Source organism: Protomyctophum parallelum (genome assembly GCF_964188405.1).
Source record: "Protomyctophum parallelum genome assembly, chromosome: 12".
NCBI classification, from domain to species: Eukaryota; Metazoa; Chordata; class Actinopteri; order Myctophiformes; family Myctophidae; genus Protomyctophum; species Protomyctophum parallelum.
This window is the reverse complement of record NC_139712.1, coordinates 38,990,395-39,014,969: the sequence shown is the minus strand read 5'-3', so window position 1 is coordinate 39,014,969 and position 24,575 is coordinate 38,990,395. Positions and strand designations below refer to the sequence as shown.

Sequence of the window (24,575 nt, the reverse complement as noted above, 5' to 3'; positions counted from 1 at the left end):
ATGTTCCTTCTAAACCCATTGGGCTGTCATTGTAAGTGGTTTTGAGCCATGTACAGTAGTGAGTTTGCAAAATATCGTGATTTGTATTGTATAAACTTCATTACATATGTGGGGGTGGGGAGGTAATATGCATCCGTTGCCCGCGTCACACTTGTTTTCACATCCATACTGCATTCACCCGCCCAATGTCGGGCAGTGTCCTGTTGTGTGGTCCACTTAATGTATTCTACATACAGTAGGTATTGTACCTGAGTCCATGTCATCACTGTGTACGTAGGAGCTACAGTGGCTACTGCAAATGCTGGTGAAGGAGACGATAGAGTTCCTGTTGCTGTTACAATCACTGTGGAGAAGCAGGCAGAGGAGACATGTGTTACGCATCACCATTCAGTCTTTTAACCCTATACTGTACGAACATAGATAGACAAACGTAGACCTTTTCATTACTTCTTCCTTCCTTCCCCTGTTATTTCTGCGATTAGTAATATTTTATCCGTTCACCCCTTAATCCCTTTCCGCTATACGTCTCCCTGGTCTCTGAATCTCTCCATCTCTATTTTCTTTATCCACCCTTCGTCACGTCACCTGTAGGAGTCTCTGTTGCTGATGGTGTCGTGTCCGGAGTCCTCCTGCTCATCGCCCGCTACATTGAAGCACACCTTCTTGCCGTTCCTCTCTCCCCTCTCTCCCTCGCTCTCTGCAGAGATGTAGCTCTCTGGGGTCTTTGTGTCCGACGTCGGGGGGTGAGTGATGGAGGACAGGAGGCTGACGGAGTGGCATTCACAGAAAGGAGGAGAGGAAGGGGAGACAGAAGAGGACAAAATAGAAGATAAGGGTTAATCAAAACACAAGTCACAAACACTCAGGAAAGCACATAGAAAAGATGGCTTCAGGAAAGCACATGCGTATACACACACACACACACACACACACACACACAGGTTTCGTGAAACCTGTCAACAATGATCAGCTGCCCCAAAGATATACTGTAATTAACCGTTGGGTCAACTTGGTCAGGAAGATCAAAGGTCAAGATCACTACTATCGGTCAGAGTGAAAATGACACAATCAGCACATAATCTCAATATCACAATATCTCAGGAAGAGAGATGTAGAACAAAAGATGTTGGTGCCTGCAGGGTTTGTGCCCACAAGTGCGTTTTTAATTAGTTTGCGTGTGTTTATTGCTGCACTGTATCTGCGTGCGTGGCGTGCACGCGCATGTGAGCATGAGCTAAAGCAATGAGCTCTGCGAGCGAGGAGCAGCTGACGAAGCAGGCCAAATAAAACCCAAAGTGTTTGTGTTTGGCTTCCGCTGCACACAACAACTTCAGAGGGCTTTGAGGGCTCCACACATATTAATGGGTTCATACTTGTAGCAACAGTACAGCTGTGTCAACAGACGTTGCACTGCAGAAATCTGCTCTCCGCTCACCATTACTGCCGGCCCCGCACTCCTATCAGGGGAGGTTGGGAAGCGCAGGAAGAGGCCGTCTGGGATATTTTCACAGTTGAAGCAACACATGGTGGCATTTAAAGCCATATTCCCAATAAATGCTGAGTTCTCTCCCTCTCTCTCTCTCTCTCCACGCACACACTGACACGCGATGTCTGTTTGCATTTCAGCCTAATTTCATTCCGTGTCCGCTTACATTTTCCATTGTGTCATGACACACAAGAGGCCTTTTCAAAGGGGGCGGGATGCATGCAACTTGCAAGTGCGGGCTGGTGGGGGCAACTCAGACCCCACTGAGGTAAACACACTGTCACTTGCGCTTCACAAACACATCTGATGATAGAGCTTCATGCCTATTTTTCATTTCAAACGCTGTTTCTCACCCCACCCCCCCTCCATCTGCCACTCTCCATTCACAGGCTGACTGGGCCAACGGACATGCCCTCATTATGGTGCAGAGTCCACCACAATGCCCCTCCAGTGCAGAGTGGCATTCCATCGCCATGGAGAATCTCTCCGGGCCCTCTCATTGGCTACCAGTTAATAAGGAAGTGTGCACAGTTTGGGGCCATTGGGGCACGGGGCATCGGATGGAGTGGGGGAGAATAACAATGACTGGATCAGAGCAGAGCAGGGATGAAGGGGAGGATGAAAGAAAGGGAGGGGGTAGGTGAGAGAGACAGAGAGAGAGAGAGAGAGAGAGAGAGAGAGAGAGAGAGAGAGTTAACCAGTGCACTAAGCTAAGCAAATCCCCAGGTCTCAAATGTCTTGCTGCTTGATGCAGTTAATGTTATCCACTTCTATAGGCTCCCAAATTGCACATCAACACTAACAGCCTTCAATCGACAGTATAAGCACATCTGCAATACAAGCAGCCACAAACTCCAGGTTGTTAATGGAAATTTGCAGGTTCTTTCATCTCAACTGCTGAGCTGAGAATACGTTGGGAGATGATGAGTGCAGAGCTTAAGCAGCCAGTCAGGAAATCATTCATTAGAGGCCTCATTAGAGACTACAACATACACACACACACACACACACACACACACACACACACACACACACACACACTGTACTGTACATAAATACAGACTTCACAAGCAGAGGGACGAGAGAAAATGAAATCACAGAGAGTGGGAGGACAACTAGAGTATAATATCGTTGCTGTCCGGAAGAAACCACCTAACTCCATTTTTGCATAAATCATTGAACCAATGGAAAGTATTAAAAAGTGCTTCCAGAAAAAAACACTCAACTCCATTGGATCCTCAAACTAGCTGCCAAACCAGCTAACTACCCGTTTAGCCATCTCTTTTCTTTTTTTTCATAAATCAGTGCTATTGAACACCCTTTACATCTGTGTGTTGGTTAAAAAATATTGAACCAACACACAGAAGTATTAAAAACCTCCTAAATCCACTTGAGCTGGATGTATTTTTCATTTCCTGAAAGATTTACATTTTGGAGTTAGGTAGGGTTTCTTCTAGACAGCAGAGATATATAATTTAGTTTTAGTTTTTTTGAGATATACGTTTTCAACTATTGTTGTTATCACGGTTACTTTACTGCTACCATGTCTGAGAAGCTAAACTATTTTTTTACTATACAAAGTAAGCCTTTCCGAGCACTGAGGTTCATAGGGCAGGAGTCTATCTACTGTTTCCTTAGCGTGAGGCAGCTGGATGTACAAGTACACGCCCGTGGACATGACGCTAGTATGCCACAGAGACTCACCACGATCTGACCCAAGAAGCTGAGTGCCATGCAGGTAGGCATTGGTTCCCTATTTTTAGAGTCTTTGGTATGCTGTGTGCACAATACATAATAGGAGTGTGTGTGTGTGTGTGTGTGTGTGTGTGTGTGTGTGTGTGTGTGTGTGTGTGTAGGGGGCATGTGTTATTAACTGTTCTAAAACCGGAAGGCAGGAGATTAATGATATAAAGCAACCCCCTCCGGTTCTAAGACAGAAGTTCAAAAGCCACTGTTCACGCATAAGGCTACCTCTGAGGTCCGCCAAGAAATTACATAACGACAACCATCACTCAGTGTCCACTTGTTTTATTTCCTGGATTACTCGACATGCTATTCACACACATTCCAGTGGATGTACTGTATGTACACTTCCCCACTTGACTTTGAAGTGACACACAACACACAAAGATCACCTCTGAAATGTTGGCAACGTCGTTGTCCCAATACATCTAACCTCGTTGCGGTTAAAAGTCAGTCACACACACCAAAGAGTGATTTAAGACCCAAAGAAAAGACACAAACACAGTGCGTGCGTGCGTGTCTGGCATGGGTGGTGATGGTGGGTTATAGGAATGAATAATTCAGCAGGTTTTAGAGATAATGACACAGGCCAAGAATTAAATGAAACTGGAACAAACAGATAGCAAAAGCCATAGATAGACACAAACTGAGAGTCAAGAGAGGAAGGCAGTAATGTCTGGACACTGCAGGCATTTTAAAATGCTTTAGCACAGCAAACACTCAAAAGGTTAACACAGCCTATTGTGGACCTTACAAGTTCACATGACTTACTGAGGACCGTTTTTTAACACATCAATCCGAGATGTGGTATTGCAGAGGGTTCTGTCAAATCATTTCTGGCAGTGACGAGTAATAAACAATTTCTGGGTAAATACATTTAATTGGTTCTCCAGACAACTGGGAAAGGATATTCAGCCAGATATTTGGTTGCTCTGATGAGACAAGGGCCCTTCCTTCCCACCAAAGACAGATCCTTAAGGCAGGTATGGTTGCTGCAAAAATAATAGACTGATAAACTGGAAATCTCCAAACTCTCCATGTTTCAAGAATCAAGAGATGGCTTAACGAGATGCTCTCCATTGCTAAGCTGGAACAAAATTCTTCATGACGGACAGAATACACAAGCTAAGTTCCAAAAAATGTGGATGCCATTCCAAATCTGTACTCAATGGAAATGTGGATTCACTGCTTGCTTCGTGGCCATGTTGGCAGGGCGTTCATGGATGGCATCATGTTGACCTATGGTTTCACCATGTTGGCAGGGCGGTCATGGATGGCATCATGTTGACCTCTGGTTTCACCATGTTGGCAGGGCGGTCATGGATGGCATCATGTTGACCTATGGTTTCACCATGTTGGCAGGGCGGTCATGGATGGCATCATGTTGACCTATGGTTTCACCATGTTGGCAGGGCGGTCATGGATGGCATCATGTTGACCTATAGTTTCACCATGTTGGCAGGGCGGTCATGGATGGCATCATGTTGACCTATGGTTTCACCATGTTGGCAGGGCGGTCATGGATGGCATCATGTTGACCTATGGTTTCACCATGTTGGCAGGGCGTTCATGGATGGCATCATGTTGACCTATGGTTTCACCATGTTGGCAGGGCGTTCATGGATGGCATCATGTTGACCTATGGTTTCACCATGTTGGCAGGGCGTTCATGGATGGCATAATGTTGACCTATGGTTTCACCATGTTGGCAGGGCGTTCATGGATGGCATCATGTCGACCTATGGTTTCACCATGTTGGCAGGGCGTTCATGGATGGCATCATGTCGACCTATGGTTTCACCATGTTGGCAGGGTGTTCATGGATGGCATAATGTTGACCTATGGTTTCACCATGTTGGCAGGGTGGTCATGGATGGCATCATGTCGACCTATGGTTTCACCATGTTGGCAGGGCGGTCATGGATGGCATCATGTTGACCTATGGTTTCACCATGTTGGCAGGGCGGTCATGGATGGCATCATGTTGACCTATGGTTTCACCATGTTGGCAGGGCGGTCATGGATGGCATAATGTTGACCTATGGTTTCACCATGTTGGCAGGGCGGTCATGGATGGCATCATGTCGACCTATGGTTTCACCATGTTGGCAGGGCGGTCATGGATGGCATCATGTTGACCTATGGTTTCACCATGTTGGCAGGGCGGTCATGGATGGCATCATGTCGACCTATGGTTTCACCATGTTGGCAGGGCGTTCATGGATGGCATCATGTCGACCTATGGTTTCACCATGTTGGCAGGGCGGTCATGGATGGCATCATGTTGACCTATGGTTTCACCATGTTGGCAGGGCGTTCATGGATGGCATAATGTTGACCTATGGTTTCACCATGTTGGCAGGGCGTTCATGGATGGCATCATGTCGACCTATGGTTTCACCATGTTGGCAGGGCGGTCATGGATGGCATCATGTCGACCTATGGTTTCACCATGTTGGCAGGGCGTTCATGGATGGCATCATGTTGACCTATGGTTTCACCATGTTGGCAGGGCGGTCATGGATGGCATAATGTTGACCTATGGTTTCACCATGTTGGCAGGGCGTTCATGGATGGCATCATGTTGACCTATGGTTTCACCATGTTGGCAGGGTGGTCATGGATGGCATCATGTCGACCTATGGTTTCACCATGTTGGCAGGGCGGTCATGGATGGCATCATGTTGACCTATGGTTTCACCATGTTGGCAGGGTGGTCATGGATGGCATAATGTTGACCTATAGTTTCACCAAGCCCACGATGGCCTCCGACACATCCAGAAGTCAAACAAAATGTAGCCAGGTTGTGACTACTGTTCCATTACAGCCAAAAGGTTGTCACTGAGTGATTGGCCTCACTGCACAGTGCACACCCTTAATTAACAAGCTTCTGAATGTTTTAAAGTGTGCTTGTGTATGTGTATTGTGTATGCGTGTGCACGTGCACGTGCACGTGCACGTGGTTGGCTGCGTGAGTACAGTGTAAAAAGTGAGAAAGGTCACTATCCAGTTACAAGCCACGTCTCGGCCCATTCGTGGAATTGCCTCTGCTAATTGGCACTGACAGGAGCATGACCAAATTTCTCCAGACGTAGTCATTATGTACCCTGCTGTTGACGCGACACATAATTGCCAAGCCTGGGTGACAGCTCCGCTCCATCTAGCCACTTCTCATGTCTTTCTGTGGAGACTTCTAATAACCCAGGAGACTTCTAATAACTAACGGATTCGCAGTCACTCCCGAGACGTGCAAACAGGTGACGTTTTGGGAGGAATTGACCAAAACGTAGAACCTAATTCTCAACTCAAACGGTGCGGATTCATCTGAAGCAAACTTCGCAACGTTCAGCACGGCCACTCGCTCGTCGTCTCGGTACTGCATGGGGAACAGGAGGAGGAAGCTGTTGGCAGATCTGAGGACGCGGGTGGAGGTTTGTGGAGTGAGATGTACAGGTAGGGGAGGGGAATGTCCATGTATGCAGTTATTATGGTTAATTAGCAGGACCTTGTGGTTGAGCCTGGCTGAGACAGGGAGCCAGTGCAATGAGAATAGGATGGGTGTTTGGGTGGATGTATCGCAGCTTCTGAATACTCTTGCCAGGGATAAAGGCATAGACAAGCTTCTCTGCATCCGACAGGGTCAGAACGGGCCAGAGTTTGGAGATGTTAGAAGGCATGGTTTTGGCACAGATGCTTTAAATGGTCATTGAAAGTCAGGTGAGCATTGAACCGATTAACCGAACACCCACATTTGTGAGTGAGGAGGAGAAAGGGGATGTTAGTGTTTAACCGAAGGAAGTTATTGCTCATCCATGCCTTTATCTCCTCAAGACAGGTGGTGAGATAATGGCTTCATTTCCCGTTCCCATACATATTTTCTCTCTCTAGGTCGTCCTCAGACGAGCCCTCCATCGTCACTTCCAGTCATCCCCGGTTCAAAGTTTTATGGAAAATATTAATCCCTGGTTCCGCATCTCAAAATGTTATGACATTTATTTTTGGTTGAGAAAATGTTGACAATCAATGTGTCCATGGTTTGCAGAAACAGAACATCCAAAGGTTTTTTTCTCTTGCCACCAGGCTCACATTAATCACGGCTGCAGAGGCATATCGTTACTCGTTACTATTTGGAATTATAAATAATATAGTTTTCTGCATAGCTCCTACACCCAGAATGTGTGTGTGGTCTAGATGAATGGCATTTCCAGAGGGCACCTGGCCTCCTGACACGCCCTTCATTGAGTCTGCACTTCCTGTTTGGAGGGGGGGAGGGCAGTGTTTCCCATTTCCTGTCTGTGGCACAAAACAATGAACCCGTCAACGCAACGCGGAACACAGACTGGCCAGCCAGGAAGCACTTTGCTCTAACACGCACGCTGCGAGCAGTAAATCCATGCCCATACACATACATCAACTGCGCACGAGCCCTCAGACACAAATTGTAGCGCTCATCCTCTAAGCAGGGGTTCTCAACCCGTGGGTCGACTCGCGACCCTTCGGGGGGGTCGCCCAATTATTTTGGGGGGTCCCCAAATTATTTTTTATTTTTATTTTGCATGGCTGGAAAATGGAAATGAAGAGTTTACTTTCCTTAATGATTATATCTGGTTTCAGTATTCATTTATGATATATTTTCTCTATTATTAAGGTTATTTTTGCAGTCAGTTTGTATTGGCCAAAGCATTTCCGGGGGTCCCCAGCCAAAAACGTTGAGATCCCCTGCTCTAAAGTACTCTCGTTTCCTCTTTTCTCCCCCCTCTCTGAGACAAACATGCATGTGGAATTGCACGCACGCACGCACGCACGCACGCACGCACGCACGCACGCACGCACGCACGCACGTGTTTGAGTAATGGCCACAGTGTATGCATGTTAAGTGCCAGGTGCAGCGCACTGAACAGACAGAGCGCTACAGTTACAGCTCGTTTTATGAGACTCTCGTGTTTCAAAGGACAATATTCTAAAGGAATAGAATCAATGGGAGGCCATCTCCTTCCATCAGAAACAGCAGGTCTCTTTAGGTGTTTAGGGCGCTATATCAATTTTCCCCCACTGTTTTACAATTCATGGAGCAAACTCAAATTCGAGCATATTTTCTTAACATTATCATCGTCCCTTACCCGTTTATCATCGTCCATACCCGTTCTAATATAATAATGAACATCAAATGTTGTACAGTGTGGGTTATGCAAATTAACATTATTTAATATTATTTAATAAATCATATTCTTGATGTATGTATTTTGTGGTGTACTCAAGGCAGATGTAAATAGAAATTGTCTTAGAGTATGCTTCCATCCGTCTATGATGGAGTTCTTCCGTGTCGTGTCCTGTGTCCAATGAATGAAGTTCATTGTGTCCATGATGGAGTTGTGGTCAGTCTTGAAGTTCGTCATTCTGAGGACATGAAGTGAAGGTAGCGTGGCGATGTTGCACAGAGAACTGTGGCCCATTGAAATGAGTTACTGCTTCCCAGCATGCATTACACTGTTGCACTGTGTGAGGCAGTTGTGCGACGATGTTGCACAGAGAACTGTGATCCATTAATGAGCAACATGTAAGTTAGGCAACCAACTGTGGTGTAACGCAACACGCACACGGATGTTTACCCGGATGTTCTCGACAACATTGACACGGATGTTCTAAGACTGCAGACAAACAAACAGCGGCGGCCATTACTTAGCTCTCTTACGAACAGGAGCAACACGGAGTGATGGCCATAAAAGGGACCCAGGTAGACAGACAGACATCTCTATATATGGGCACAAAAGGGACAAAAGCCCCCCGACACTAATGACTCAGACGTATTGGTCGGTGTGTGCACTAGTAGTATTCCAATCCAATCTACTCACTCATGGATCTGGGCCCCGTGGGTCTCCATCTCCTTGACAACGGTGGTGAGCTTGGTGAGCAGTTTCTGATAAGCGTCCAGGGTGAGCAGGTCCTCCTCCCGCAGCAGGAAACGAAGGCCGTGACCCTCCGTCCTGCCCAGGCTGTGGCCCGACGGGGCGGCCATACTGGTGATGGTGTGTTGGACATGGACCATGGGGTGGAGCTTTCCTGAGAGAGAGTGGAAAACACAGTACCAAAAGCTATGGATTGATCTCAGAGAAACACTTTCACCCTGCTGAATTGAATTGAATATGTCCAATACTGTCCCCGTTAACAAAGTGCAACTTTTTCATCATTCACCGTTGTGCAACAGTCCCAATTCAGAGCTATACAATATTATGACAACTGTCAACTTGGCTATAATCTACTAGGTTACTGTATAGTTTACATTAATCATTGCCTCTCAAACCCACATACCAGCGTAATGTGCCTAATGTTGCCTAACCAAAAGAACAGACATACAAATCAACATGCCGCTCGATGGCGTGTCGACAGTTTGCAGATCTTTTATTTTGGGCAGTGGGCACACAACGAGGCGCACTGTGCTACGATGGGGAAATTAAATAACTGTAGCCTACAGTGGACTGTAACATTGCTTGGTCATCATGTAACTATATTACGTGTATGCAGGCACTTTCATAGTTATATGGAGCATTTACCGTTGATTAGGTAGCCTAATTTAGCTTATTCACCCAGCTGGGTTCAACGAGACAGCAGTGTCTCGTTAAGCCCCGACGTTTCCAAAACGAGCTATTGCGGATGAATCGATGGTATTATAAAACATTTAAGCATGGCAAGTTAACTTAAGTTATATACTTGGGGCTGAGCACTAAGCAGCTCATTTGGTTCGCAAACCAGAGGCCAGCCAGCAGTAGCAAGTTCAACAACCACCGTTCTATTCTGTCTCTTCTCTGGTGCGCTGCTGCTGATCATCGTCTCCTCCTCCACCGGTTCAGTCACATAATAGTATAATAGCCTAAACTGTAAAAGTTAATCGCCAACATTCACCAGCTCAGCCCTCTTCATAATATTTAAAAAATAATATTATAATATTTAATAATATTTGAAAAAGTGCCCCTCGGGGCACAGGTCTCCACCAGGCCAGGTCAGGTTATGGCCTCCTGGTGGCGCTATAATAGGCCAAAGTGAAAAGGGTGCCATTTGTTCTCTAACGGCAATTGGATGATTTGAGGCATTTTGTTCCAAAAATGTGTTTTGCAAAAATCCACCTGTTGGTGGCGCTATAACAGGCCAATGTGAAAAGGGTGGGATATATTCCTCAGCCTAGTAGGAAAGTCTGTGAAAGATTTCTCGTAAATTGCATGCTGCATTCATGATTTGAGGCGTATTGTTTCAAAAGGGCCAATCCTGCAAACTTTGAAAGGCAATGTTAGCCAATTAGGATGGAATATGAAATATCGGAGAGATCCATCTTGAACACATGACTATAGAGATAGTGTGTAACAATTTGCGGGATTTTTGGACAGAATCTGGAGGAGTAATATCAAAAGATTTGTTTTTGAAAAGTCGGCCTCCTGGTGGCGCTATAACAGGCCGTTCTGGAAATTTTGTGGCAGAGGTTCATCGTTGGCATCCAGGGAGTGTGTGTGTAAAATTTGGCATTGACCGGGTTAACGGTGCCGGAGATTAGCTGTTCAAAAACGGAGGGACGGACGGACACACGGACGGACAGACGGAGTGCAAAACATACTCTCTCCCCATGCCTTTGGCCTGGTGGAGACAATAAATACATTACAAACAACAGAATTGTTATTTTTGTTATAATAAAATTAATTAAAAAAAAAACCCGAATTATCGTGCATTTTGGGCCCTACCCTACGCGAAAATGTCGGGCCAGGTCGGGTTCGGGCAGAGATTGAGAACTCTAGCGCTCGCCAAATGGCACAATGCCAGCCAGGGAAGTCACATTTTGGATATGTTGCTATGCAACCCACATAAACGGGGGATTTTGGTCGCACTGGGACCCTCAAACAATGGCCGACATTATGCAGTAGGGTCTATATATATACTATACACGTTGTTCAAGTGAAAAAAGCTGGGGTCAATAGTTAATTAGGGGATGAGGAAGAACTGGATATGATTTCTCAGTAGAGAAGTAAACAAGATAGCCATTCTAGTTGACTGGAAATGGGGAGTTATCTTGAAGAGGCTGCGGAGATCACATTAGAATTACTGTACAGTATTGTGAAAATACAATTGCCTATTTAGCTACATCTTTAATCAAATTTAAACCAACCTGGTGTCCACTCTTCATTAATTGTGAGCTTTCTGCCTCAAAGACATACTGTACAGTATACCTTGGGAAACAAGAAACTGCCAAAATAGTTTATGCAGCATTTCCCACACATCCCTTCTACTTGCCTTCTCGTTTCTATTGGACTACTGCATATGTTGCCATATAGTGCACCACACAAAACATCACCTGGTTTGAATTGTGGGTAAATTAACACCCTTTATTTTTCCATGTACTGCATGGAAACTGACAATATCCATGTGCTCCTAGTTTGATCTACAAAAGACATTTTACAGAAGACATATTAGACTTTTTTTTTTGGACATGTCACCTTTTAAGAGCTACATCACACCTGATTCAAGTACAACACTGTTGACCCGCCCCCGCCTGCCTCTGATAGAGTGCTGTGTATTCCATCTGATCGCTTGGATTTGGATTGCGTGCTTGTTTATTATAATGTTTTATTTCTTGGTGTAATAATAACCTCATACAGTATCATGGTAAGTGGCAGCAGACCAAAACGATGGCAACTTATAAAATAGCCTACATTGAATTAGATAGGGTTTTCATTCTATACATAGTATAGCAAAATATTTCTACAGCAGTAGCCTACTTAATTGACTTCCTACCAAAGCGATCTGTAAGAATAATGGAGTCAAGAAAAGTTTACCTCTTTGCAAACTGAACCCACTAACCCAAAATAAAATTATGAAATTATGAGGGAAAAAAGTGTTATTTGCAACATCTGTTATGACTCATAACAATTGGCACATTTAATGATGAGTTACCAAGAATGATAACTAATGGTTCAATGTAGGCTATTTTATAAATCGCCATTTACTATGGTGTTTTATTTATTACCAATAAATAAAACATTATAGGCTAATAAACGAGCACACAATCCAGATCCAAGCGATCATATGCACTACAACAGCACTCTATCAGAGGCAGGCGGGGGGCGGGTCTTTGCGCAACAGTGTTGTAACATTTGAATCAGGCTATATCCTCACCCACCTTGTTCCGTAACCGTACTGGTGCGCCCTCCCCTTTCCAGGGTGTTCTTCCTGTTGTCCAGCTGCACCCCGAAGGCACTGCCCAGTGAGGTGGAGGTCTTGGGATAGGACACCTCCATCACGTTGATGTGGCAGTTGGTGGGACAAAAGTCACTGCTGTGCAGTGGAGACACCTTGGTCTTGGCCTGCTTGAAGGTCGGCCATGCCCGGTTCTTCAGCACTCGAGAGAACTGACGGGGAATGGGATGGGAGACATGAGGTTGGAGTTACCATTATATTGTTCATTATTGCCAAATGTCATTATTGGGCAAAGTTGCTTACAATGTGAGAAATATAGACTACATAGGGAACTACTTATTCAACAAAAACCAGATCAGAACTCCCACCACGGGACTCAGGTAATCAAATAATACCTTTGCAACCACTATATTAATGGCAAGTATTTCCTATAGCCTTAAAGTCCAAAAATCTGAACTAACCCTTTAATCGATACACACCGGATAAATCTGCAATCCAACCCACACTCAGGAGCCATGTCATGACAGCAGCATGTCCATCTGCTCTGGCTTGTAACATATTGTGTTAGTGACGGCAACTTGCTACATGTATGTTCAATGCTCTGGTGTTACAGTTTGTGACTAAACAACCTCCAGAGAGTTGTATATGTGTTTTGGATTTGTTGCAGAGGAACCGATGGCTTATTCGAAATATGAGCGATAATAAAATACACCTCTCACTTACATTAACCACTCTCACAGTGACATCAACAACTCTTCCTAGTGAAAACACCACAGTGCTTGGAGAAACAAATTCATACTCTTTAAGATAAGATTTCAGTATATGATATGATGTACGCATATTGTATATGCTGCAATAAGAAAGACAAACATCCTTTGGGGCTGGCTTATGAATGCCTGAGAACTGTGCCAAATCGGAAGAGACGCACAGAACATACCCACCCTTGCTTGAAACCAAGGGTGGTATCCCTAACATGCAACGAGATAGCATCTACATGCATACAAGTACAATAACACCAGGAGGCTGTGAGACTGCCTTAATCGAATACAGCTGATATAGAACATAACCAAAACCCAACCCATACATTCTTCCTATGAACAATCCTCTGTGCACTTGCAGTGAACCCTCTGTCACAAGGCCTGCATCCCGTCATTGCCCGTCATGTGACATTATAGCTATAAGCTGTCGTGATAGCTGGAATCAACATTTTGGCAACTCAGGCCGTCAGAACACGAGCCAATGTATACGTTAGCTAAGAGGCTTAAGCCAAACATTTTGACTTGGTTATCTAAGAAGGGCTGCAGCACAGAGCTGGTAGATCCAGTATGGTCCAGATGGATCACAGGGCTGAAACTCCTCTCGGGGACGTTAAGAGACTTAAGGCAGCTCTCTCTCTCTCTCTCTGGAGTTTAACCTCCCCTGCTGTGGACCAGGTTCTCTCTTTCTTCCTGTGTTTCTCTGCATTTCTCGCCCCCTCTCGTTTTCTGTCCTCCTCTCTCTGTCATTAGCTCCATCCCTCCACCCCACCCCTCGTTTTCTGTCTAGGAGTCTGAAAAGGAATGCATCCCTAGAGCAGGAGGGATCCTAACCAACACAAGTCCTCTGGCTGTGACTGTTCAGGTCTATTTATAACCCACTGGTAATTAATGCAAGGTCCACTCTCTAATGTTGAGTTAGACCCACTCCCTCTCGCTCTTTCTCTCTCACACAATACATTACTGACAGAAACTTGCTTACACACACACACACACACACACACACACACACACACACCAAATGACCAAATGACATTTCCACAGCAGGTCAAAAAAGAACTGATTACATTTTTGCACGGCAGCATTCAACATTGTTGATGTTATGATTCGTCTTGTTTGTCAGTCTGATGCATTCGGACATTGTGAGTAAATACGTATCCAAGGACATGTTTTTCTATGTCTTCTTTTTCTCATGAATCGGTCACATAGAAAGTGCCAGACAAGTTGTACAACAATTTATAATCTGTTCTCAATAAAAACCTGACAATGCTCAGGCACTGAGCCCTGTAAATAAACCTGTCTCTGGTGCAGAGCTGAACCCTGGAGATTACACCACCTGAGCCTTGTGAATGGCTTCTGTGAAAATGTGTCATAAATGTTGCACTTGACAAATTTGGCTTAAAATACACTTTAATCTAAAATGACCTTACTTTTAGTGGATACACCTGTGTTTTAATCTCCGGAAGAGCACACTTGAGTATTCAATTATGCTGTGTTAGTGAGTGCTGATCATTACAGCCACTTGTCCGCTGTCTAAAACCTCATTGTATTTATTAGGCCACTAATAGCTTAGAGCACAGAATGCCGCAGATGTGTAATTACAACACTTTCCCACTGATTAGTGGTTAGTTCACTGAAACCGGTGGCCATCAGAAACGTATTTAGGTTTGGAGATGACAAGGTTACAGGTTTACATAGTACAGTATGGTCAGTGCGTTCACCTTCCTGTAGTTGGTAATACGTCGGTTGATGTGCTCCACCCTCTCACCACACATGGCACTGAAGCGCACCTGCAGCTCCTCTGGGATCACGTCACAGCTGGAGCTCAGCCTGCCACACATCTGCACCAGCGTGTCGTCGTTACGTGCCAGCGCCTCCAGGATCTGACCGGGACAGAGAGCAAGGCAGATTAAATCTGATGAAATCTGTCAAACTAAAACTCAAATTGGGCCACTCTGGTGGTATAGCAACTAATGGGATTGGAACCTATGACTGAATTACGGTAATAGTTTAATTTGCTGCAGCATTTCTTTTTTTTGCCTCCACTGGAAAATGAAAGTTACCAGGATTGCTGATTTATAAAACATTCAATTAGGTAATAGAGACTGAAATAAATAAACACAGTGTCATATTATATTGTGTAACTATTACTAATTCGTGAGGATATGTCCCAGGTTTTTTTGATTGAAACCAGATTTGAAACCAAATTGAGACCACAGTCTCTTTTTCATTGGCGCCCTGTATACAAACAAAGAACATTTACAGCAATGATTTTACATTAATGACAAACACACGGTATAAAAATATATAATACAAAAACACACATACATACAGTACACCAGAAAACAGAAACAGAATCTTAAAACCACATATTACAAAAAGCAGGAGCATACGCCTTCCTCTAGTGTGAGGTCAGTTAAAATTATTTAAAAAATAGCATATGAATGGCCCATTGGCCCGGACGGTTAGCTCAACCGTCTCTGCACCTGCTGAGCCAGCCTGACGGCGTGCCACGGGTTCGACTCCCGACCCGATCCAGACGGCCTTTGCCACGTGTCTTCCCCTCCATCTCTCTCCCCATTTCCCCATTGTCAGACTACTTACATCCTATCAATAAAGGCAGAAAAAGCCAAAAAATAGCATATGCAACAAGGATATCCAGATTCAACTTGTATTGACAGATATTCCATAGATGTGGAGCATGCACCCTGAAGGCAGTATCTCCCAGTTTAGAATAAGTTTTTGGTACCTTCAACAAAAGCCTATCTTGAGCTCTGGTACCATAACTTGAGGTATTGGGTTCTAGCAGCTTTGTCAAATACAGGGGTAGTTTGCCAAGTAGTGCCGTGTAAGTGAACAGGGTAGCATGTTGTTTCCTTCTAAGTGCCAGTGAAGACCACAGGTGCAGACGGGTGACAGCCGGAATGTAGACGGCACCCGGGAGCCCCACCCTGTGTCTTCCGTGAGGAGGAAGCCCAACAAACCCACGGTGAGGCCTTTAGGAGGGCCATTCAAGCCGCAAGCGGAGCCTTCACCACCGTTGCCCAGGCGGAGCCTGCAGAACCATTGCGGCTCAAGAATCCACCACTCCTGAATGAAGTGTCTGGTGCTGGGGGTCTGGTGCAACGCACAGGTCCTGGACCTGGTGACAGCAGGAGTGGACCTGGTGAGACATAGGAGGGGCCTGGACAGGAGTCAGCCCACAGAGCCTGGTTCTTCCATGCGCCAGAATGATCTACCTCCCAGTCCCGGCGGGGTAGTTCCGGAGCAACGGATTGTGTGGCCCTGGTCTTTCCCTATTGATTGAGGGACTGATTGAGGGTAGCTACTGGGACGTAATGTATGCAACTTCTCGTATGAGGCTGCGATACCCGAAACCCTGATGACCTTGGCATACATCACCGAGTGAGGATACGTCCCAGGTGCATCCATGCGATGTTTTTTTGTTTTAATTATGTAACCAAACCTGGTTTTCCCATGTGGCAAACATACTGCACATTCAAAGGGAATCCTTTAAAGGCCCACAGACCAAGTTACCTTGTCCTAATTAACTGCAACTAGGTCAAGAATATATCTTAAGTGACGTTGGGTCATGTTTAAAGACAATAATTTCACAATCAGCTGATGGCACTGTTCTGTGCCTGCCTTGGAAGATATATGTATATAGCACTATCAAAAATAATGATTCTGTAATGAATGAAGTGAGTTGTAATGAGTTGAGTTTCCTTCCATAACATGATTAAACTGAAAAGCAAAGGCTTAACTCGATGAGCTTTTTAACTCGCTACAGGAGTTACACCCTTGCAAATAAAAGGATGTCTGTCAAATCTCTCCCATCCCAACGCATGCCGGCGCAACATACTTAATCAGGTGATTGGCCCCCATTAATGCCTGGCTGCCTACCACTGATGGCACAATACACGCTGCACATTATGCGACCAATTTTCAGGCACAGATGCTAATCAACAGCCCAATTGACAGCAGCTTGGTGTGTACCCGCTTTTAGGCTATTGTACAGAATGTACACCCCCAGTGTCCCCACTACCACCAGAAAAGCCTTATTCCGGTCTAGCTCCCAATGTAACCCCCCCCCCCCCCACACACACACACACACACACACACACACACACACTGGACAAGAGAAACAAAAGAGAGAAAAGATCACAAAGAGTTCTAATGAGATGCCCGCCAGAGCAGAGTGAAAGACAGGGGAGGAAATTTAACAGCAGGAAGAGACTGAGGCACAAGAAAAATAATGCACCCAACTGTGTTGGCGATATTAAAATTCAACATCACACAGCTCTCAAAGGACAATGTGGGCTTCTGGGGCAGATGTTTGTCTAATACAATACAAAAAGTTACTTTGTACTGTAAGGATTAGGGAAGATAATCTTTCGTTGGAGGGGATGTCAAGAAAATGACTGAATTGTGTACTCCCACGTGTGACTGCTTGGCATTTCATCTGTGCTTTTAAAGATAACACAAGGGTCACCAATCGTGGCATGATTCACAATTCAAGAGATACAATTCAAGAGATGCTGTTTATCACTGTACTGTGTACTGTTCACTCAAACGTGCATGAATGCATGCGCAAGGTGCGTCTGCTACTTCGGTCTGTTTAAATAAACATCCACCAATCTCAGAACACCACTGTTGGGACGAGTTCAGCTCAGTCTTTGTGCACGCGCACACACGCACACACACACCCACACACGCCCACCCCACGTCCTGTTAAAACTGCTGCTGTAAACCTGTCAGCTGATATCAAGCCCCTCAATCATCACAGGGGAGAGAAGCTAGGTTCGCTACAGCACAGTCTGCACCGGAGAAAATCCACCAATCAATGTCAGATGACACTGGGGAAATGCAGGCGTCATAGCAGCCACAGCAATGAGAATCTAACACAGGAAAGGTTCACTTGGCGTCCGTACATTACGAGCGTCATGGTTAGCATGACTCATGATTATGACAGTCATGTTTCAGGGCTAAGAAAGAGTAGGAGTCAATAAACCAGAGTATATGAATGAACGTATGCATCTATCAACACTGATGAATGAATAATGTGTTGTGAGTCGTTGTGTTGTGTGTATGTGTGATCTGGGTAACTGTAGCTTCATGTTGTCCATGCACAACATGAAAGAATACGGAAGAAGAGACAAAACCACACTCTTGAGAATTTTCAGTCACTGGACAGTGACTGAAAAGCTGTTGCACTCAAAAGTGTCGATGCATCCATCTTCAACCGCTTATCCGTAGTCGGGTCGCGGGGGCAACAGCTCTACCAGAGTGCTCCAGACTTCCCTCTCCAGAGCAACATTAGTGACTTCCTCCTGGGGGATTCCGAGACGTTCCAAGGCCAGTGAGTCGATGTATTTCCTCCAACTGCGCCTTGGTCTGCCACGGGGTCTCCTCCCAGTGGGATGTGCGTCGAGGACCTCCCTAGGGAGGCGCCCGAGAGGCATCCTAACCAGATGCCCGAACCACCTCAGCTGACTCCTTTCCAGGCGAAGGAGCAGTGGTTCTACTCCGAGTCTCTCTCGTGTGACTGAACTTCTCACCCTATCTCTAAGGGAGATGCCAGCCACCCGTCGAATAAGAAAACTCATTTTGGCCGCTTGTATTCGCGTGAGCTCAGTGGAATTCGCCGCCCACAAAAGAGGGGGGAAAAAAGATTTAGTAAAAATAAGAAAAGAAAGGCCAAAAATGATTCGGTTTCACAAACTGTTATGATTTCGTTCTCCTGCTCCCCTGTAGCCTGCAGGAAGGGGAAGAGGCAGGGGGTGTTGTTTATGTCTTCATTATACTATCCCTCATAAAGCCAGCCCCAGCTCTAAGGTGCTAAAAACCCAACACCACTATTCATCACCTAAGAGGTAATCGAATTGTCAAACCCCCCCACCGCATCTTTCCCTACACAGCAAGCAAACAGATAGAAAACAGGGATATTTTCATAATGTCATAGCACAAAGCGATGGCTCTGGCATCAGCAATACTCCAGTCCAGATGAATAACATTTATTGCGGACAGACGGACAGTGTGCAGCATATGGTGAAGAAAGTGTATTCTCTCATGCATTTTATTTTTTAATTATGTCTTTTAGTATTTCTATTCTTTATTTCCCTATATATACCATTTTATGCCTTAAACACAGCATGTTGAATTGCCTCTGTGAATGAAATGTGCTATACACAGACTTGTCTTGCCCTTGATGCATAACGATCAGTATCAAGGACTGTCAAACACTACAGTATGTGATAGTAGACGAGAGGGAGAGTTACTGTATATCGTGAGCTACTGGCACTGGTGCGCTGCGGTCGTAGATCAGAGTTTATTACTGTGACTCTACCACTGTTTCATTATCAATATTTATGTTTGGACGTCAGGACAATGATGACACACGCTTATTGTGAAAGTTTATTCCACAAAGAAAAAATGGCTCCTTCCTTTCCACTTTCTTGCACATCCAGGCTGTTGCAAGGGGGGGATAAACTGTTGACTCTGCCCATTTGGGGAATTTATAGGTGCAAGCTGGTCATCCATTTTAGGCTCATTGCACTTTATTATATAAGACTTCTTTTAGATACTATTCATACCTTGGCAGTGAGGCTGAAGAATCCCTTGGGTTCCACCATCTTCTCCAGCACATGGCACTTGATGCCGGCCGTGCTATCGTACTCATACACCACGCCGTACTCCAAATGGACGTTGTCAACGGTCAGGCTCACGTGGTCCTTCTTCCCATCGATGATGGCGATGGTGTTGAACTTGTCCATCACCTCTATGCGTAGACAAATGTAGAATACGAGAGACTTTAGAGTTTAGACACATGAGGCCTACTGTAGAACTACTGTACAATACTGGTTCAGACAAAAACAAAAGTCATGCACGCAAACATTCAAACACAAAGATGAGCACACATGCACACTAGCTGACACACACACACAAACTCGCAAAGACACACTAACGATGTTATTACATTTCATGGTAAGCGCCATCATCACGGCACAAAATGTGGTACTTTAGATGGATCAAGACCATCAAACTGGTATCTGTAGCTCATTTTAGAAAAAGGAGACCCTCTGCTCATGGATTTCTTTGCACCCCTTTCCTCAGAGATTGACGAGCAATTCCAAATTCATTTGGTTAACCAGCTCTGTACTAATGCGATGACTTAATATGCCAATAAATCCCACTCTTGAGCCATTTGCTATGAAGGGAACAGCTTTCCTAGTTTACCCCCTATGAGCTCCATAAATCGTGTGTGTGTGTGTGTGTGTGTGGGGGGGGGAGGGTTAACACTTGATGAGCTAGATGGGGGTGATCGCTCTGGGCCTAACGCGCTCCAGATGGAGTCGTTGGAGCCGTGTTGAAAGTTATTGCTGGTTCGATTCAGAAAAGGCAGAAAAAAGCGTTGTGTTCCGCACTTGTGTTTTTGTGCACAAACCTGGGTTACATCCACAATGACCTAGAGCAGAAATTGTTACCAAATGGATGGTTTGCACATGCACTGGTCATTGTGGCCGATGTGCGTTCCAGTGCGCGCGCGCGCACACACGCACGCACGCGCACACGCACACACACACACACACACACACACACACACACACACACACACACACACACACACACACACACACACACACACACACACACACACACACACACACACACACACAGCAACATCCTGAGTGCTTTCTCACTCTGTGTTGTGCTGTTACCTTCTACTTTACACTCAAAGCCAACTCCGTTCTCCTCGGGTGAGGGTCTCTGATTGGTCTTCTGGTGGTCTTCCTGGGCACTCTCACTGTTGTTATACACCCATTTAATGCTATCTTGCTGCATTGGGACACAAAAAGAACACGGCAGACACCAGAGCTGAGTTCTATCCATAGTCCATCTATCCAGTCCAGGCATCGTTAACCACATCTTTTGGCCTATACTCTGCCGTACAATGTGTTATGCAAAAACAGCTAATCTACGAGCTCTCAACATGTCACATCACACTGAATTTTGAGCTTGTAGATCTGCTATTTTTGCAATTCTTTTTTACAGATTGAATACAAATTGAATGCCCAACATTCGGACACCGGGGGTTAATGTGGAAGAGAAATAAAAATTGAGGATGCATGTGGTTATGGCATCAATGGCAAAATGAAGTGCAGGTTTCTATTTCAATTCTGGAACATTTTCTTAAATAAAAGTAAAAATGTACCCAAACTCCGGCAGACAAGCACGCAAAATGGACACAGCTGTAAATCAGCTACACGGGCTGTCACACTGTGCATTAGGGCGGCTATGCCATATTTTCGATATAACTCTTGTGATTTCATTCATTGGGGGACATTGAGGAACATGTGCTGCATCATTGGAAAAATAGCCAAAAAGGAAAGAAAGCTATCTATTCCAATGGTTCCTGTCTGTTGGAACTCAAGCTGAGGTCTGGGTTTTATCAGTGGTGGACAAAGTACCCTCAAATCCAGTAATTGAGTCCAGGCAGGTATAGATACTCCTGGTCAAATATTATACTCAACTACTACAGTACTTTATACATAAGTATAAAGAATACTACAAAAGTTCCTAGAAATGTAGTGGAGTCAAGAGTATATTTGTCTTTGGAATGTAGTGGGGTGGAAGTCTTGAAATATGAATTCAATATGAATATGAATGAATACATATGTTTTAGTGTATTTTCAGATTTCTGGGCTAGGCTTGCGCCATTATCGACAAAAGCTGCAGGGTTAAAGTGGTTAAGTAAAGTACACAAGTAAATGTACCTAGTTACTGTCCACCACTGTGTTTGATGGCCGGCTTACCCCACCAATACGTTGCACTGTAGGCTCACCCCACCAATACGTTGCATTGTACAGTAGGCTCACCCCAACAATACGTTGCATTGTGTCACACAAGTTGGGCTGGCATAGCAGCACACACCGGTTAGAAGCTTTCGCAAACACATGGAAACGGCACAGACCGCAAACGCGACCCGTGCCAATCTCTTCAGCTCACTCTCCCGTGCCATAAAAGTGCATTGTGAGTGTGTAGTAATTTGTGCACGTGTGTGTGTTTTCACTGTTCCCTACACCCAAGTCCACAGTGGGGATTTTTCCTGTTGGGCTGCATGCTGTGTTTTCCTACTGAGCTGTGGTCTGCTGGGGTAAAACCAACACACGCGTGCACCACGCACACGCACACACACACACACACACACACACACACACACACACACACACACACACACACACACACACACACACAGGGCGTTTCCCTCTATGGCCATACGTGATGTAAACCAGATCTCCAATCATGTTGGAACCGTATAGTGCTTCATTAAGCCTCCAGCCTAAATAAGTGCGTGTCCAGGACACACACACACACACACACACACACACACACACACACACACACACACACACACACACACACACACACACACACACACACACACACACCCGCTCACACCCTCACCTCTGTTCTCACACCTCCTCTCCTTCAACAGGTGGCCTCTTGAACTACAGCTGTCCTCCTCCTCCACTTCCTGTGCGTAAAACCTCTTTCCCACCAGTTCACTTATGCCCAGTTCACTTATCGCCAGATCCCCCCCCCCCCTGGGGGTCACGCTGTATACTTGAGTGGGATCTAAATCTGTAACCCTATTTTATCCTCAGGTATTTTAAAATACATGATCTACAAGCTCAAGCAAGCTTGTAGATCTGCTTATTTCAAAATCATTCGCGGCCAAATACGAGTCAGTTTAGGGACATGAAAATGTTTGAGAACTCTCTCTCCTCCTAGACCACACTCCTCCGTCTTTACACCCATCCCCCTCCATCTCCGCTCTCTCTCCCCTTCGGTGTCAGCAGCTCCGGGCTGTCTCCCATCACCCCCCACCCCCCCCCCCCCCCTCCCCCTACCTCCCCAGCAGACCCCAGGCTCTCTCCCCAGCCGGCATGCCAGTCTTCCCACCACTGTGAGCCAGGGGTCAGTGGTGGTGGAGCCAAGACTATTATTATTACTGCGTAATGACCCAGAGAACCAGAGAACCAGAGAAAGGGTGAGAGTATGGGAGAGATGCAGCGAGGGTTGCATTTCTTCTCACACTCGACATGTTCTCATCTCTCCCTTTCTTTTGTCCGTCACTTCTCACTGCAAAAAAACGTACAATTTAGTATATGTTTCTATCTATATTAATTATTTGCTAAGTACGAATCCCCTAGACCTGTTGTCTGCTAAGTACAAACATGTTCGTACCTAAAGCTTTACAAAAATATCAAACGGTTTCGGCGAAGATCTACTTTTAACATTGGCCCGGTTGCTAGGCAACGCCTTCGTCACCCCCAGCACCAGGATTTTTGCACACGGCCCCCATAAGCTCCATTCAAAGTAGGATCTTCTGTGGTCATTATCTCTGAAACTACGAGCACTGTCCGTGGTTTTGATCATCCATCCATCCGAGCTTCGGATGTGATTTGTGATTTTGTATCGCATCGCTCCAAACATGTTAACGTTTCTGGCGAAAGGTAAAGGTACATTGTGAGCTACTGCTAACATTAGCCAATCCTTACAATGGGCGGCCTCTTACACAGATGAAGCCAACCATGAAAGGCAACTGGGGGTAAACCCAGACATAAGCTTGTTGTTGCTCAATTTCAACACTAAGCCAGCTTGGGAATCAAGCGGCCATTCTGACATCCTGAGCCACTGCTGCCTCGTTGAATTTTCTGTTTTACTTCCTTCCACTTCCTGTTGTACTGTACCTGCGTAGGCCGGCGGTATTTCCTGCATGCAGTGACGTGTGCGATGACACTGGCGTGACTCTCCTTGCTCACGTTGATGCCGTTCACCTTGATGATGCACTGGCCCGGATGGAGGCCTGCTGTGGCCGCTACCGTCCCTGAGAGAGAGGGAGGGAGGGAGAGAGAGAGAGAGAGAGAGATGGGGATGTGTAGCACCAATGGCAGTATTCAATGCAGAGTGAACCGGTAGAAATGTAAATAAATATTGCATCCTAAACTCAAAACAGAAAAGTAAAAATACAACATATTCATCATTTTCAGTAAACAGCTCCATGCTGAGGAACACTTGTTTATTTTGTACATTTACAACTCTGCTTCCTGCTTTGAAAGCTGTGGAAATAGGTGCGAGGGAGAGATCGAGAGAGAAACGGATAGACACACAGAGAGAGAGAGAGAGATTGAGAGAGAAAGTGACTGGGGGGGGGGGGGGGGGGGGGGTAGTGAGGTTTTGTTTATCTGGGGTAGTCAAGGGCCTCTCTCTCTCCTCTCAGGGATGAGATTCAGACTGGGACAGGACTTCCAAAGTTTACTGCTATCAGGAGGAAGTGTGTAACAAGCAGACTAAATAATCCACCCCGCCACCTCCCATTCCGCTACACAAATGTTATTTGCATAGCTTCT

At 45.5% G+C, this 24,575-nt stretch overlaps 1 protein-coding gene across 1 annotated transcript in view; it reads right to left on the bottom strand.

The window, feature by feature from the left end:
• Nucleotides 1–24,575, bottom strand: part of prex2 (phosphatidylinositol-3,4,5-trisphosphate-dependent Rac exchange factor 2) — a 156,574-nt gene that overhangs the window by 59,356 nt on the left and 72,643 nt on the right. Inside the window, exons 20-27 of the mRNA XM_083778594.1 lie at nucleotides 23,916–24,052; nucleotides 20,880–20,997; nucleotides 19,755–19,939; nucleotides 14,883–15,044; nucleotides 12,390–12,618; nucleotides 9,082–9,289; nucleotides 586–765; nucleotides 249–343 (exon numbers count right to left, since the gene is read on the bottom strand). Of these exons, the coding sequence (XP_083634720.1) occupies nucleotides 249–343; nucleotides 586–765; nucleotides 9,082–9,289; nucleotides 12,390–12,618; nucleotides 14,883–15,044; nucleotides 19,755–19,939; nucleotides 20,880–20,997; nucleotides 23,916–24,052 (1,314 nt within the window). The remainder of the gene's footprint in view (nucleotides 1–248; nucleotides 344–585; nucleotides 766–9,081; nucleotides 9,290–12,389; nucleotides 12,619–14,882; nucleotides 15,045–19,754; nucleotides 19,940–20,879; nucleotides 20,998–23,915; nucleotides 24,053–24,575) is intronic.